The sequence below is a fragment of the Nanorana parkeri genome, unplaced genomic scaffold (genome assembly GCF_000935625.1).
Source record: "Nanorana parkeri isolate BGI_ZX_2015 unplaced genomic scaffold, ASM93562v1 scaffold199, whole genome shotgun sequence".
NCBI classification, from domain to species: Eukaryota; Metazoa; Chordata; class Amphibia; order Anura; family Dicroglossidae; genus Nanorana; species Nanorana parkeri.
The window spans coordinates 1,052,029-1,066,492 of NW_017306467.1; the positions used below are offsets into that span (position 1 = coordinate 1,052,029).

General features: G+C 42.7%; 1 protein-coding gene across 1 annotated transcript in view; it reads right to left on the bottom strand.

Annotated features, from left to right (window-relative positions):
- SEC14L2 (SEC14 like lipid binding 2) overlaps window positions 1-14,464 on the bottom strand; it is a 47,034-nt gene that overhangs the window by 345 nt on the left and 32,225 nt on the right. The window contains exons 6-11 of the mRNA XM_018555501.1: window positions 12,496-12,591; window positions 10,504-10,564; window positions 7,921-8,004; window positions 5,291-5,397; window positions 3,377-3,516; window positions 2,566-2,735 (exon numbers count right to left, since the gene is read on the bottom strand). Coding sequence (XP_018411003.1) covers window positions 2,566-2,735; window positions 3,377-3,516; window positions 5,291-5,397; window positions 7,921-8,004; window positions 10,504-10,564; window positions 12,496-12,591 — 658 coding nt within the window. The remainder of the gene's footprint in view (window positions 1-2,565; window positions 2,736-3,376; window positions 3,517-5,290; window positions 5,398-7,920; window positions 8,005-10,503; window positions 10,565-12,495; window positions 12,592-14,464) is intronic.

The following is a 14,464-nucleotide window of genomic DNA, read 5'->3' on the forward strand; positions in this document are numbered from 1 at the left end:
GTAAGAAGACATCACTTTTCCTCTGTAACCCCACAACCTGCTGCTACTTCTTGTGCTTCCCAACCCAGAGACAAAAGTAAAGCAGTTGACAGTTTCCCTCCCTCTACTGACTGTAACAAGAAAGCTTTGGCCAGGTAAAACCACATACTTATCAAGCATTGCTTAAAAGTAGGGTTGCACAGATACAAGTACGAGTACATGTACCAATACTTTTGAGCTCCAAGACTAGACTAGAGAAAAATCAAAAAGTTAGGAGGCAGCTGTCATTTGTAAGGAGCACACGGAGCTCCTGGGATTTGTACATCTCTGTTTTAATGTATGATTTTGTTTTTATAAATATAAATAAAGTGATGCACAGATACCAGTTTTACAAGTACTGGTACTTGCCGAGTACTTACAAGTATGAGTACTGATACATTTTTGTTTATTGTCATGTGACAGTTTTTCTAAAACAATACAGACTAATGATTTCAGGACAGTGGTGGAGCACCAGAGCCAGGTCCCAGCTGCAACCGCTGCAACCCTGGTAGTTCTCATGAAAATGCCAAGTATCTGCACTGGTACTCGAAAAGTATATGTGCATCCCTACTTAAAAGTCCAATTCTCACCCAAATGTCACACTGGGCACTGGATTGGGGGGCAGGGGGTTAAGCTATGGTTACCCCCAGTCAGATATGTATTCCCCAAATACCTTTACGACAGTTGCCACTATTTAAAATGACATTTAACACACTGGTAGCATTATTGCTTGAATCTAACTTTACATTATCTTAGCAGGAAACTCAGCGGCAGTGTACCATTCTGCCTTCTGAGCCAGTCATGCTCTATTGCATTCTGCAGTACTTCCAGTCTAACATTTTGTTAGGCATTTGGCTCACCCTAGACAGGTATCGATCAGCACCTCTCTAACATTGTGATAAAATCCATCTTTAACAGAAACAGACAAATTACAAGTTTCAACTCAAATGGGTCTTTGCCAAGTGTTGACTGAATAAAAACCTTGTCGGGTCAAAATATGTTGTCATTTGACTAGGGGAATGATGCACAATGAACTGTCGGCAGCAACAGCTTTAAAGTGCAACTGAAGCCAAAACTTTTTTTGTTAGTTTTGGATAGAGTGGAGAGGGATTAGAATACCTGTCAGGTTTATATTGCGGTCTGTGTCCCTGATAGGAAGATTCACTGTCTCTATTTGTCTTGGTCACTTTTAACAGGTATTTTTGCACTCTCCATATGTGCAATAAAGTTTAACAGGGTTATTCACAAAAGGGTGAAGAGTGTGGAGAAGGCAGGAGAAGTGATCAATCTAGAACAACAAAGTTGACAGGAAAGTGAGCTGAATTGGACAATGTTTCCAGTTCAGCTATGTTGTCCTAGAACCTAGATTGTTCACTTCTCCGGCCTTCTCCAAATTCTCCACCCTTTTGTGAATAACCCTGTTAGAGTAAATCTCCAACAAGTTTTTTTAATCGTTGTATGGTGGCACTTCCTGCCATTAACAGAGTACATATTAATGACACCATAACACTGGGCTACGGCGTTTAATGTAAAATACTGGGGACAACCTGGACCTCATAATTTTATTGGAGCTGTTTTATGCCCACCTTACTGCACAAATAAGAGCAATCACTGCTAGCGGATATTATTTACCTAATATGACTACAGGAAAATAAAATGTGACTTTTAGACTTTAGCACTGCACTTTGTATTGCCTTACTGAATAAGCTCAACTGTAGACTTAATTCATTTTTTTACCACGGTAAATGCTATTTACTGCCAAAAGAGGCATTGAGAGCAGGCATTAACTACTGTCAATGTGTTATAGCTTAGCAAGTGGAGTCTGACATTTCCATCAAGTCCGAAAGATGTCACCAGCACACCATTTAAATGTGAAGCAAATCCATTTAATGACACATGCTTGTCATTCAAACGTATTTGAATGACAAGCATGTGTCATTAAATGGATTTGCTTCACATTTAAATGGTGTGCTGGTGAAATTTTTCGGACTTTGTGATATTCACGGTGCCGTCTGTGGTCACTTCAAGCACCCACCTGATTTACAAGTCTATTCTTTGACTCGCTAAGGAGTGCAACAGGGCATATCTATATGTGACATTTCCATCATGCTCTAATGACTAGGGATGCACCCATACCGGTTTTTCAGTATCGAGTACCGATATTTTTTTTTTATTAGTACTCACCGATTCCGAATAACGATACCAGAAGTCCCATTAAGGAAGGTTAGCTGGGAAGCCGCCTCCACGTTCCATTGTCTCCAGGTGGCGAGGAAGCATGGAGTTGGCTTTCTGGCCAATTAGGAAGCCAGGGGGCAGGTAATGACTCGCTGCCCGGCTCCCTAATTGGCCAGCTTCCCGACCAATCAGGAAGCTGGGCGGCGAGTCATTATAGGGCACCCAGTTCCGGTATCAGGATAGGCATCAGGAGGAGTACTCGCCCAAATACTCTGTATCGGCACCGATACTGGTACTAGTATCGGTATATCCCTACTAATGACTGTGCTTCAGTTAATAGCTGTTGGTATCACAGTTCCCTATTGGACTCACATGTTCCAGCCTCAGCGCAGGTCAGGCTCCCATCTTCTGGTACCATATGCGCATTGTATCTTTCATTTGGCACCGCCTCAACCATTTCTGCAACCTTCTGTCTCTCTCCTGCCTTGGTCTTTCGGAAAACTCCAAAACCAATATCACCACCATCAGACTGGAATTGCCACCTATGTAAACACACAGTTATTGTTTAGAGATTTAGTTAGTTAGAAATTATTGAAATAATCTAGAAGGCTTTGAAGTCACCCAAACAAACAGTGAATTTTGATCGGTATCTCCTCTTGCGACACAAGGCTTGCTATAGTACCTGTCCACTGTCAATGTGCAGCAGATCGGACCTGATGGGAAACTCAGTTCTCAGAATTCCCCATCAGGGTCCACACACTCACAGTGTAAGTCTACCATTGCATCTGTCTGTGTGACAGTTGCAGTGGCCGGGTGGGAGCCCAGTGATGCTCAGCCTGTAATTTTATCAGGTTCAGTATTACCGAGCTGAACAAAGGACATAGTGTCCGGTATGGATCTGGTGCAAGCACCAACATTTGTCATGCGGATGCACAATGGAATTCTAAAGAGTGTCATAACACGCTTCATTTCGTATTCCAGTGTATAGCTTTTCTTGTATAACTCCTACCCGGGGAAGAAATGTCTTTTTTCTGTTGACATGCAAAACAACTGAACCAAAATGATCAGGCCATTTTCCTTTAACAGTGGCCTTTCACTATTCTTGGTGCAGGCCCAAGAAACACATCTCACAACTCTTTTCCAGTGGAGAAACCAACATAAAATGGAGCGGATGACTACTAACCTGAGCACACAACCTGGAAACAGAATCTCGTACTCCGTTTGCTGAGTAGATCCTCTGTTGATATTTGCAGTATGCTCATAATTCTGCTGCACTTGGTCTCTCACATAATAGGACTTAGGGATATCTCCTCCATAATTTATCTGTAAAACAGGAGTCACAGTCAGTGTATTAGGGAAACCAGTATGGTCAAATGATCCTACTTTTCCGTTGCTATTCATATTCATTCAAATCTTACTTAATCCCATGCTTATGTTTGTCACTAATAAGGCTTTAGTCCCATCTGCATTAATTTTCATCAAATGCAAGGATAGATTTGCAATTAATTCACAGTGACATGTAAGCTATAGTACAAGGCTGTTCTAGGAGCTGGAACATTCAAGGAAGTATCCTCTATTTCCGTTATGTAGCCATGGTGTGGTTACATTGCACCACAGTTGCAACATTTCTCTCTCTTAGCTGATTTGTTTTCCGTTACCTATCTTTTTGTGTCTCAATTAAGTTTGTTAGGCTTAGGCTGGCCATGCAGCCTTTCTAAAAAAGATTTAGCGTACATGGATAGACAGTGCTGGATTCACCGTTAATGCAAATTCACAGAACAGGGAGGAGTCTATGTTGTAGAGTAAAATGGCTCTGGTTGAAGTGGTCTTAAATATTACCTCAAGCAAAGTCCTGGAGATGGTGGAAACAAGAGCGCCACACCAAAAGTTTAAGGGGGTTATTTATAAACAATTTGCAGAGACATTTAACCTGCAAATGTTCGGGGAGGCAAGGATGAACATTCTCGGTATATTTTTTTTTCCAAGTCAAATGTTTTGTAATGTAATACTGCATTATGACCACTAGATGGAGAGGAGGAGCATGGTAAACACTTATGTTCTATGCTCATCGGCTCCATCTAGTGGCCATAATGTATTACATTACATTTGACCTGAAAAGAATAATTACTAACAGGGTTATTCACAAAAGGGTGAAGAGTTTGGAGAAGGCAGGAGAAGTGAACAATCTAGGACAAAATAGCTGAACTGTAAAGTGAGCTGAATTGGAGGATTTTTCCAAATCAGATATTTTGTCCTAGATGGTTCACTTCTCCTGCCTTCTCCAAACTCTTCACCGTTATGTGAATGACCCTGTTAGAATGTCCGTTTTTGCCTCTATTCACACAGAACAAAATGGCTCTGCCAACTGTTTATAAGTAGACCCCTAAGAGTCCAAAAATATTTATTTTATCATAAACATTCAGGGTTACAATCCAATGTGTTGCAGTGGCCAAAAAGTACACCCACAATTGCTAGATGGACAATGATGAAAATGGCAGGCTCAAGAGTTCAGGAAGTAAATAGCCTATTAAATGTATCCTTTCTTTAAAAGCAGCCTTAGCAGCTGACTGATGGTAGCCTCACCTTTAGGAAGATAGTATTCAACACAAAAAAGGGTATATAATTAATGTAAAGTGTTTTACCAATCTTATTATGTAACAATGTCTTTGTTGTTTTGTGTATCAGAATACTTACTAGTTAAATCAGCAGGCATTAGGCCTATTGAAAGCTGCCTTTCCATACTCAGCAGCTCTTTGCTTGCTTTAAAATGTTCTTAAAATATTTTTAGCGACTCTGCAAACATCTAATATTAGTACTAGTTAATGCATACACAATTTGAATATTTAGTTAGTTATAGCTGAGGAGCTGAAAGAAAATCTAGTGTCCCAGTATAAGCTTCTCAAATACACCATTTTCCATGGCAGCTATTAACTATTTGGTGTTTTTTTAGCTCATAGGATGTTTTTTTATTACTTCTGTACCCCAAAGCCAACACAAAATAAGAAAAAAATTATTACATGCTTATGTAAGCCTTTAACAGCCACATTCATGACTTATGAATTAAAAAAAAAAAAAACGATAAGACTTTTAATTGTACCTTGGATTTACATTTTGGATCACCATCAGGGTCTGTTAGAGTTCCTCCATAGTATTTAGGCAACTGATCTGCATCTATATATTTTTGAAGTACTTCTTTCCAGTTTTCTAGAGAACACAAAGCAAGTCAGATCATCACACAAATAGGAGTCTGTTTATAAACTATTTGCAGCGCCAATTGACCTGCGAATATCTGTGAATGTTTGGGAAAGGAAAAAATCTGCAGGAAGAGGGGGAGAAGAAAAGTAAGGGCAATCTGTGATTGTTGCTCTGTGCTTATAAACGCCAAAACGAACACTCTTTAGTTGTTTTTTCAATGTAATATCACATTATGGCCACTAGATAGTGCTGTGGAGCATAGATAATAAATACTTATCTAGTGGCCATAATGTAACATTACATGAAAAGTTCCACTTTTGCAGTCACATTTGGGAAATCCCCACTACACTATGGGGGGGAATTTATAAATGTTGACGCATCATCAGCGTCTCTCAAACTGTCGTATCCCTTAGTTCTAGTGCATATAGCGAAAGATTTATTATCCTAGTTAATGTTTCATTCCTAAATGCCTTCATAAGGAGAACAGTCTCTAAATTGTCTCTAAACTGCCACAAGCTTGCTGGGAATCTTCTGGATGACAGCTGAGAACCTGGAGGTGCTAAGCTGACTTAAGGGTATGAGGGTATGAATCATCTTTGCAATAGTTTAAGAAGTGCTTAGGCGAACGTCTAGGATGTGCGTCTGTTTGCAGGTCTTTTACTGTCGCAAATGCTGTACACAAATACTGCGCAGTTGAAATATTATGCAAAATAAAACACAAAACATGTGCAGTGAGCCGCAAACATTAATATGCAACAAGAACACTAAAAAAAAAAAAAAGAGAAATACTAGAAATAAAACTGCGGTTAGTTAGCGTGACATTTTGGTGCTTGTGCCTAAAACTTTTGTTGCAAATGCGTTCATAAATTCCCCCCTATGTGTTCCTATTTACACAGCATACCTAAAATTTTTTTTTTTTTTTACATATATATTTCTTACCTTCTCTTTGGTGAAAACCTGTGTGCAGATTCCAGTCTACTCTGAGCAGTTTAAAAGTTAAAGTAGAGGGACAAACTGAGCTCCCTCTCATACAATGCTTTCTTAGGACAGTGTTTAAATCTAGGTTGCATCTGATAATGTGATCTGCCAGCACAGACGGGGTTAATGCGACTAAACACAAGATCCTACAGCCCCCTCCTTAACATTACATAAGTTAGGTAGGATTTTTAAAGCAGAACTTGCCCCACTAAGTTTTGTCTACCAAAACAGTTACTTTTACGCCATGCCAATTGTGAAGCCCCCAAAACGGCTGGTGTCATAGCTGATCCCATTTGCATCACATGGCAACTGCAATCCAAATAGAGGCTACAATAGCACCTTCCTTGGCTGTAAAAAACAGGAGGTTGGCGTTCTGCTTTAAGCAAGTAAAAAGCACAAAATATAAGCAACAGTTTTTGAATGTTGTTTTAACTTATGCAATGTGAATTGGATCATAGAATAAATATAAGTAGATGTTATCCCAATTTGGCTGCAAAAGTGGAAATGCACTTGAAAGTCTCAGTATAAAGACCTCTTCCAGAAAGATATTAAATAACCCATTGCTATTGTTACCCTATGAGATAAGTGACACTGGCAGCATCTACCATCAATGCTCACCTCCAAGCCCTTTCCTCACACAGTCCTTCCGAGTATGACATTACTATTTGACAAGATACTGTGCATAAACATCTGGCTGGCCTCTCAGGTTTTTGCCTACATTGAAGTTCAGCCATTTTATATTTAATCTTCATTTTTTTTATTGGTAATGAAAACTGAGAATGTGTGTGGTTGTGAAGGAAACAGCATCCCAATGCTTCTCCTGTTATGTTCCATTGTAACTAAGGACTCATACACTGCCTATAAAAGCTGTTACCAATGCTCAATTAATCAGAATGGGCTGATATACACATCTTGGTGTTTGTGTCTATTCTCTTGCAATTGCAATATTGATATCATAATTTGGGTCCACCGACTAATGGTATACTAAAAGAGATCCCTATTGTGAAGCCTTTTTATTTTTGGGTCTTCCTATTATGCACAGCCTGTTGGTAGCAAAAGGCTTGCATAATGGGGAACCCTGGCTTATACTTTGTGACAGTGCTGTGTTTTGTCACGGTATGATAAGGGTTAGAGGTCACCAAGGTTAGAGTATACCGCGAGCTGCTGCTCGCGGTATACTGAGACGCCGCAGCTGAAGCGGATCCCGAGAATGATGTCTGGATCCGCCCAGTTGCGTGAGTGACAGCTGGCTCTGCCTATCTAGAGGCAGAGCAAGCTGTACCCGCCCCCTTCCGTTCCGCCAGTCAGCGCTGGAGAATCAGAGCGGGGAGGGGGAAATCCAGCCCCTCCCCTGTCACGGCAGAGGGCCGTGACAGGATCGAGAAGTGAGCGAACGCCCGTATGGGTTCGCTCACCTCCCGATCTACTGAGCCGACCTGTGACAGTTTCATTGTCACAGGTCGGCTAGAACTATGAGGTGAGTGAAAAGCACTCACCTCATAGTTCTCTTTTAATAACTGTTATCGTTTCCAAAAAAAAAAAAAAAATCCATACCTCCTACTACAATGATCTTTCTCCTTGTGTCCTCACTCAGGAAATGTTTGATAAGATTATATGCCACCGGGAAAAGCTTAGGAGCTGCAGCACAAGAAAAACAAAATCAGCAATCAATCAATCAATCAATCTTACTCATTGAACAAGATTTCTAAAACATGTGCTGGCTAAAGACTGGGCAATTTGTCATTTTGTTTTCTGAAGTGCATGTATTTCCTTTAAATTGACATTAAAGTGACATCTTTTTCCCCATTCTAATTTTACTTTTAATACTTTATGTGATGCCTCTTGATGCAATCATCTTCCTTCCACTCGTTTCCAGCATTCCCTCCAGCGCTGGTGCCGGTCTCTTATCCAGCACAGACTGCTGTCTCTTCCTGTCCCACGGTGTCTGTCTAGCATGCACACTCCCGGCTGCGAGTCTCTCCTCTTCTCCCCGCCAGTGATATGGACTGCGTATGTGCCCGCCCACATCATCCTCCTGCAGGACCATTTGGATCTGTGTTCTGCAGCGCAGACACAGGTAAGTATTTCATATTTGGCCACTTTTTTTTTTAATGTTGCGGCATATATCTACTGCTTGCTAGTAGTAGATACTGTATATGCAAACAAAAGGTGACTTTATTTCTTCTTTCAAGTGCCTTAGCCTTTTTTAGAAGTTTTAGATTAGAGTGGGAAAGAGTTATCCTTTCTTTCAATGCTATACATCTGTAACACTACAATAATAACAACAGAAATCCTCCAACAAGACATTTTTCACTCCCAGTAAATACATTAGGTAAACAAGATTACCTGAATTGGTAGAAAAAGTTGTTTTGGGCTGAGAAGTGGTCAGAATGAGGACAGGCAGATCTCCCATCGGCGTGGCTAACAGACCCAATATGAGGCTGTCCATATTCGTATAGTTTGTTCTTGTTCATCCCAATGAGCTGAATGAGGAGAAACCCCATCCACACTGTTACATGGATTGGGGAATCCCCTCCTGCTGGGCTATTGTATTCTGACAGTGGTGTGCGGCTGTCACAATATCCATTTGATTGGCTGCATTCACTGTTCAGTCTAGAATTTTCAGGCCATCTCCTTCAACAAAACGTGATTGAAAATTGACTTTTAACAATTGAAGGGGTGCTGACGGGGTCACACAATTGTTGGATTTAGGCCGAGTTAACATTACTTGACCACTGTATGGCCAGCTGAATGAAAAAATAAGCGCCTACATCTTAGGAGAGTTTAGACAACAAGACTCTGACACCCATAATACTTTACAAATTCATAGGAGATTCCAGCTCCACTTTTAACAGTCGAACAAATCTCTGGCATTAGTCTAAAGCAGGGGTGGGCAACTCCAGCCCCCCAGCTGTTGTGGAACTGCAAGTCCCATGAGGCTCTGACAGCCACAGGCATGACTCAACAACTGCTGCAACAACTAATTGATTAAATCATTGATAAATCGATAAAGAGAATAGTTTTCAATGATTCTCATTATCAATCAGCTGACTCTGCTTCTCTCCTTCTTGCTGGGAGCACAGCAGGGACACAGACCCCTACAGCCGGTGCCCAGCGGTGAGGAGAGCCCGCCTCGCTGCTGTATCAGCTCTGTTTCCCCCCTTCACCCCCTCACTGGGAGCATGCTGCATGCTGTGGTCTGTGTGCCTTCTGATCCACGCTGCTCTTCTCCGCCTGTAGCAGCGGATGGAGCCGGGATCGGAGGGTACACAGAGCGCTGCAGTCGGTGCCAAGCGGGGAGGAGAGACTGCTGTCAGCCTGTAACTCTGCACATACACCTCCCCGGTGCACCTGCTGCACCCCCTCCACCGCTGGATGGGAGACTGCCAGCGGCAAGTCTCCCATCCAGCGGTTGGGAGCAATAGCCAGCCTGCTATTGGCTATTTTTTCTGGCCCACTACCTGCTGTCATTCAGAAGAGGAGGACCTGAAGGAGATCTTTCTCCTTCAGGTCCCTCCTCTGCTGATTGACAGCATGCAGTGGGTGGGTGCAATAGCCAGCCTGTTATTGGCCATTGTAATTTGGAATAGCCAATAGCAGGCTGGCTATTGCTTACAGCCACTGCCTGCTGTATTTACATTCCCCAGATAAAGCTATTGAAATGGAAAGGTGACACTAGCGGCCTAATAGACCCCTAATGTCACCTTAGGGGCTCACATAGGGGCTTGTAAACACCCCTCAAATGGTTGGTGTCATAGCTGAAAATATATGCAGCACCATTGCAACTGCAATCCAAATAGGCTAATATGACAACTTCCTTGGCTGTAAGGGATAAGAGGGTGTAGTTCCACTTTAAGTAGGCTGTTATCTACACATAAATTGTTCGTAAAAGTGGAGAACAGCTAACCAACAGAAACCACTGTTACTTCATATGTTTTCTAGAAACAAAGACAAACATCTTTCTGCCTGGAAAACCCATGTAACAATAATTGGGAGAGAAGCATATAATCACAGGATTCTTAGGAATTATGTATAAAATAAGCAGATAATGGACCTTGTTGGGAAGATCTTCCACATATTACAACCATAAAGCATATTATTCTCATACTTTTATTATAATAATCATATATCGCTCACCTTTAATTACAAAAAGCCTCTTCAATGCCTCTGGGTAATTATCTTCAAACATTTTCAAGACCTGGAGAATGGTATAATTACTTTTCACATAACTGCAATAATCTTTCTTTCCATTTGCATAAAGTGTTAATATGGAGTCTTCCGGAAAGTTAACTTGCTGTAAAAATTCTAACACTATTTTAACACTTCCCATTGTTAATCTATCAACACTGGATCTTACAAGCTAAAGCTGGCTACACACAGGGACAAATTTGTCTGGTTCTCTCCAAGTGCTCTGATAAATATATTGGCTTCTGCCTAACGCTGGCCTTAACCTGGCTGTACACGGAGAGAATTTAATCTGGTTCTTGATGAACTGGGCAAAATTCCCTCAATGGGCTGACTCCAGGCCAACATTTTCCAAGGAGCCGACGCGGACAATTGTCAGCCAAATAGCGCCTGTAGGCACTGTTCAGGTAGGGTTAGGCTTTATTTCCATCTCAATCAAGTCTCCTGTATGACATAGGAGGCTGCGAGAGGAGAGCCCAGCCTCCGGTGACAGCGCTGGCTGTCTCTGCCCACACACCGCTCTGCTGCACTGTGATAGGCGGCCGAGCGATGTGGGAGGAAAGACACCGGCCGCTCACAGCGCTCGTCCCGCAGAGCTCGGCCGGCTGTCATTTTCTCTCTGATTCCTTTCATCCCCGCTGGGCACTGCTCTGTGTCCCAGCGGGGATGAAAGGAATCACGGCCGCGCCGACAAAACGGCAGGAAAATGTCACTTTCGGCTTTAGCCGAAAGTGCCATTTTCGGCTGGCGCCCCCCCTTCACTTTTCGCCCGGGGCCCGCGCCCCTGCTGCCCCCCCGGTTGTTACACCACTGGTTGCGTTGCCATTCGTTTGAATGGTACCCCAAACCAAACTCCCACAGTTCGATCGCCCGCACCGGAACGCGCGTTACCGCAATGCCGTGCGGTCCATTGCTGTGCGATTTGGGTCGCGACTTAATGACCAAGGACAAATGTGGGTCCTGAGGTTACACAGGTTGAGAACCACTGCTTTAAAGGCACCTCTCATGAGAGAATTCTTCATAGTGCAATGACAGTAAAACAACAGCAAAGGCCATAAAAACCTAGTCAGACAATTTGCAGAAGTATTACTTCTGTATGCTGTTCTTACCTCTCCGTACAATTCCACCCCTGGTTTCCATAGATGCTTCAGTCCCAAACCTTCCACATCATAGATCATCACTACTTCTTCAACTCTTTTCCCCAGCTACAAAGGCAACAAATAAAATGAATATCAAATTTAGTAAGGGGGTTCTATGGTTATTAGGTGTGGGATAGAACTTATGGGAAATCAGTATAGAAATATACATGTATTTTCAGTTTTTGACCACAGATACCATTAAGTAAGTGAAATGGGTGAAAACATTATGTATGTTATGTTCTAGTGGCCTGTGCCTGGATCCACTTGTACCGTGTTGGTGATTGCAATTCGGCATTAGGACAACTCCAAAGTGAGAAGGCCTCCCACAGTTTATTGTTTCCAGGTCATTTCATGGGTCATGTCAGGGATCTCCCTCCTTCCTAAACTCGATGCAACAGATCTCTGTCTAAAGGCTTTCAGAGCGAGCAGCACCAAGGGGGGGATTATGATTTCGGGTTCTTATGGACTAGGGGTAGCAGTTTTAGAAAACTGCTTTCGAAGAAGTGTGGCTGCTGGGAACACATATTTGTGTTACTAGTGTAAACAACATTTTCCAAGGAGCCGACGCGGACAATTGTCAGCCAAATAGCGCCACCGTGCGGTCCATTGCTGTGCGATTTGGGTCGCGACTTAATGACCAAGGACAAATGTGGGTCCTGAGGTTACACAGGTTGAGAACCACTGCTTTAAAGGCACCTCTCATGAGAGAATTCTTCATAGTGCAATGACAGTAAAACAACAGCAAAGGCCATAAAAACCTAGTCAGACAATTTGCAGAAGTATTACTTCTGTATGCTGTTCTTACCTCTCCGTACAATTCCACCCCTGGTTTCCATAGATGCTTCAGTCCCAAACCTTCCACATCATAGATCATCACTACTTCTTCAACTCTTTTCCCCAGCTACAAAGGCAACAAATAAAATGAATATCAAATTTAGTAAGGGGGTTCTATGGTTATTAGGTGTGGGATAGAACTTATGGGAAATCAGTATAGAAATATACATGTATTTTCAGTTTTTGACCACAGATACCATTAAGTAAGTGAAATGGGTGAAAACATTATGTATGTTATGTTCTAGTGGCCTGTGCCTGGATCCACTTGTACCGTGTTGGTGATTGCAATTCGGCATTAGGACAACTCCAAAGTGAGAAGGCCTCCCACAGTTTATTGTTTCCAGGTCATTTCATGGGTCATGTCAGGGATCTCCCTCCTTCCTAAACTCGATGCAACAGATCTCTGTCTAAAGGCTTTCAGAGCCAGCAGCACCAAAGGCTTTCAGAGCCAGCAGATTATGATTTCGGGATCTTATGGACTAGGGGTAGCAGTTTTGGAAAACTGCTTTCGAAGAAGTGTGGCTGCTGGGAACACATATTTGTGTTACTAGTGTAAAATGGGGAAATGTTTTTTCAGCTTAACCTTGTCATATGCTCAGAAATCTCACCCTCTCACTCTGCCGACGGCATTCCAGACGCATACGTTCACAATCTCTCATTTTTGTCTTGATGAGGTCCTGTTTGGAAGCAGAAAACAGCAGCCCTTTGGGGTCCAGAGGCCCGATGACATCATACCAGATAGGGGAGCCTTCCTGGAGGTAGCAGTTTTAGAAAACTGCTTTCGAAGAAGTGTGGCTGCTGGGAACACATATTTGTGTTACTAGTGTAAACAACATTTTCCAAGGAGCCGACGCGGACAATTGTCAGCCAAATAGCGCCTGTAGGCACTGTTCAGGTAGGGTTAGGCTTTATTTCCATCTCAATCACTAGATCTACTATCAAAAGGCTATGGCCCCTGGTGCCTGACCTGTGAGGGGGTCACATGCAACCTTTTGGCACTTACTGTGTGCTTCTCAGGGCCCCTGAACCAAGGGACTGTACCAAGCAATGCACTGTACCAAGCAATCACACCTGTGTTCTGGTGTGGGAGGTATGTTGCGTTCAGTGGCGTAACCAGAGTTCTGGGCGCCCGGGGCAGAATTTTTTTTTCACAACAAATAAAATGAATATCAAATTTAGTAAGGGGGTTCTATGGTTATTAGGTGTGGGATAGAACTTATGGGAAATCAGTATAGAAATATACATGTATTTTCAGTTTTTGACCACAGATACCATTAAGTAAGTGAAATGGGTGAAAACATTATGTATGTTATGTTCTAGTGGCCTGTGCCTGGATCCACTTGTACCGTGTTGGTGATTGCAATTCGGCATTAGGACAACTCCAAAGTGAGAAGGCCTCCCACAGTTTATTGTTTCCAGGTCATTTCATGGGTCATGTCAGGGATCTCCCTCCTTCCTAAACTCGATGCAACAGATCTCTGTCTAAAGGCTTTCAGAGCGAGCAGCACCAAGGGGGGGATTATGATTTCGGGTTCTTATGGACTAGGGGTAGCAGTTTTAGAAAACTGCTTTCGAAGAAGTGTGGCTGCTGGGAACACATATTTGTGTTACTAGTGTAAACAACATTTTCCAAGGAGCCGACGCGGACAATTGTCAGCCAAATAGCGCCTGTAGGCACTGTTCAGGTAGGGTTAGGCTTTATTTCCATCTCAATCACTAGATCTACTATCAAAAGGCTATGGCACCTGGTGCCTGACCTGTGAGGGGGTCACATGCATCCTTTTGGCACTTACTGTGTGCTTCTCAGGGCCCCTGAACCAAGGGACTGTACCAAGCAATGCACTGTACCAAGCAATCACACCTGTGTTCTGGTGTGGGAGGTATGTTGCGTTCAGTGGCGTAACCAGAGTTCTGGGCGCCCGGGGCAGAATTTTTTTTTC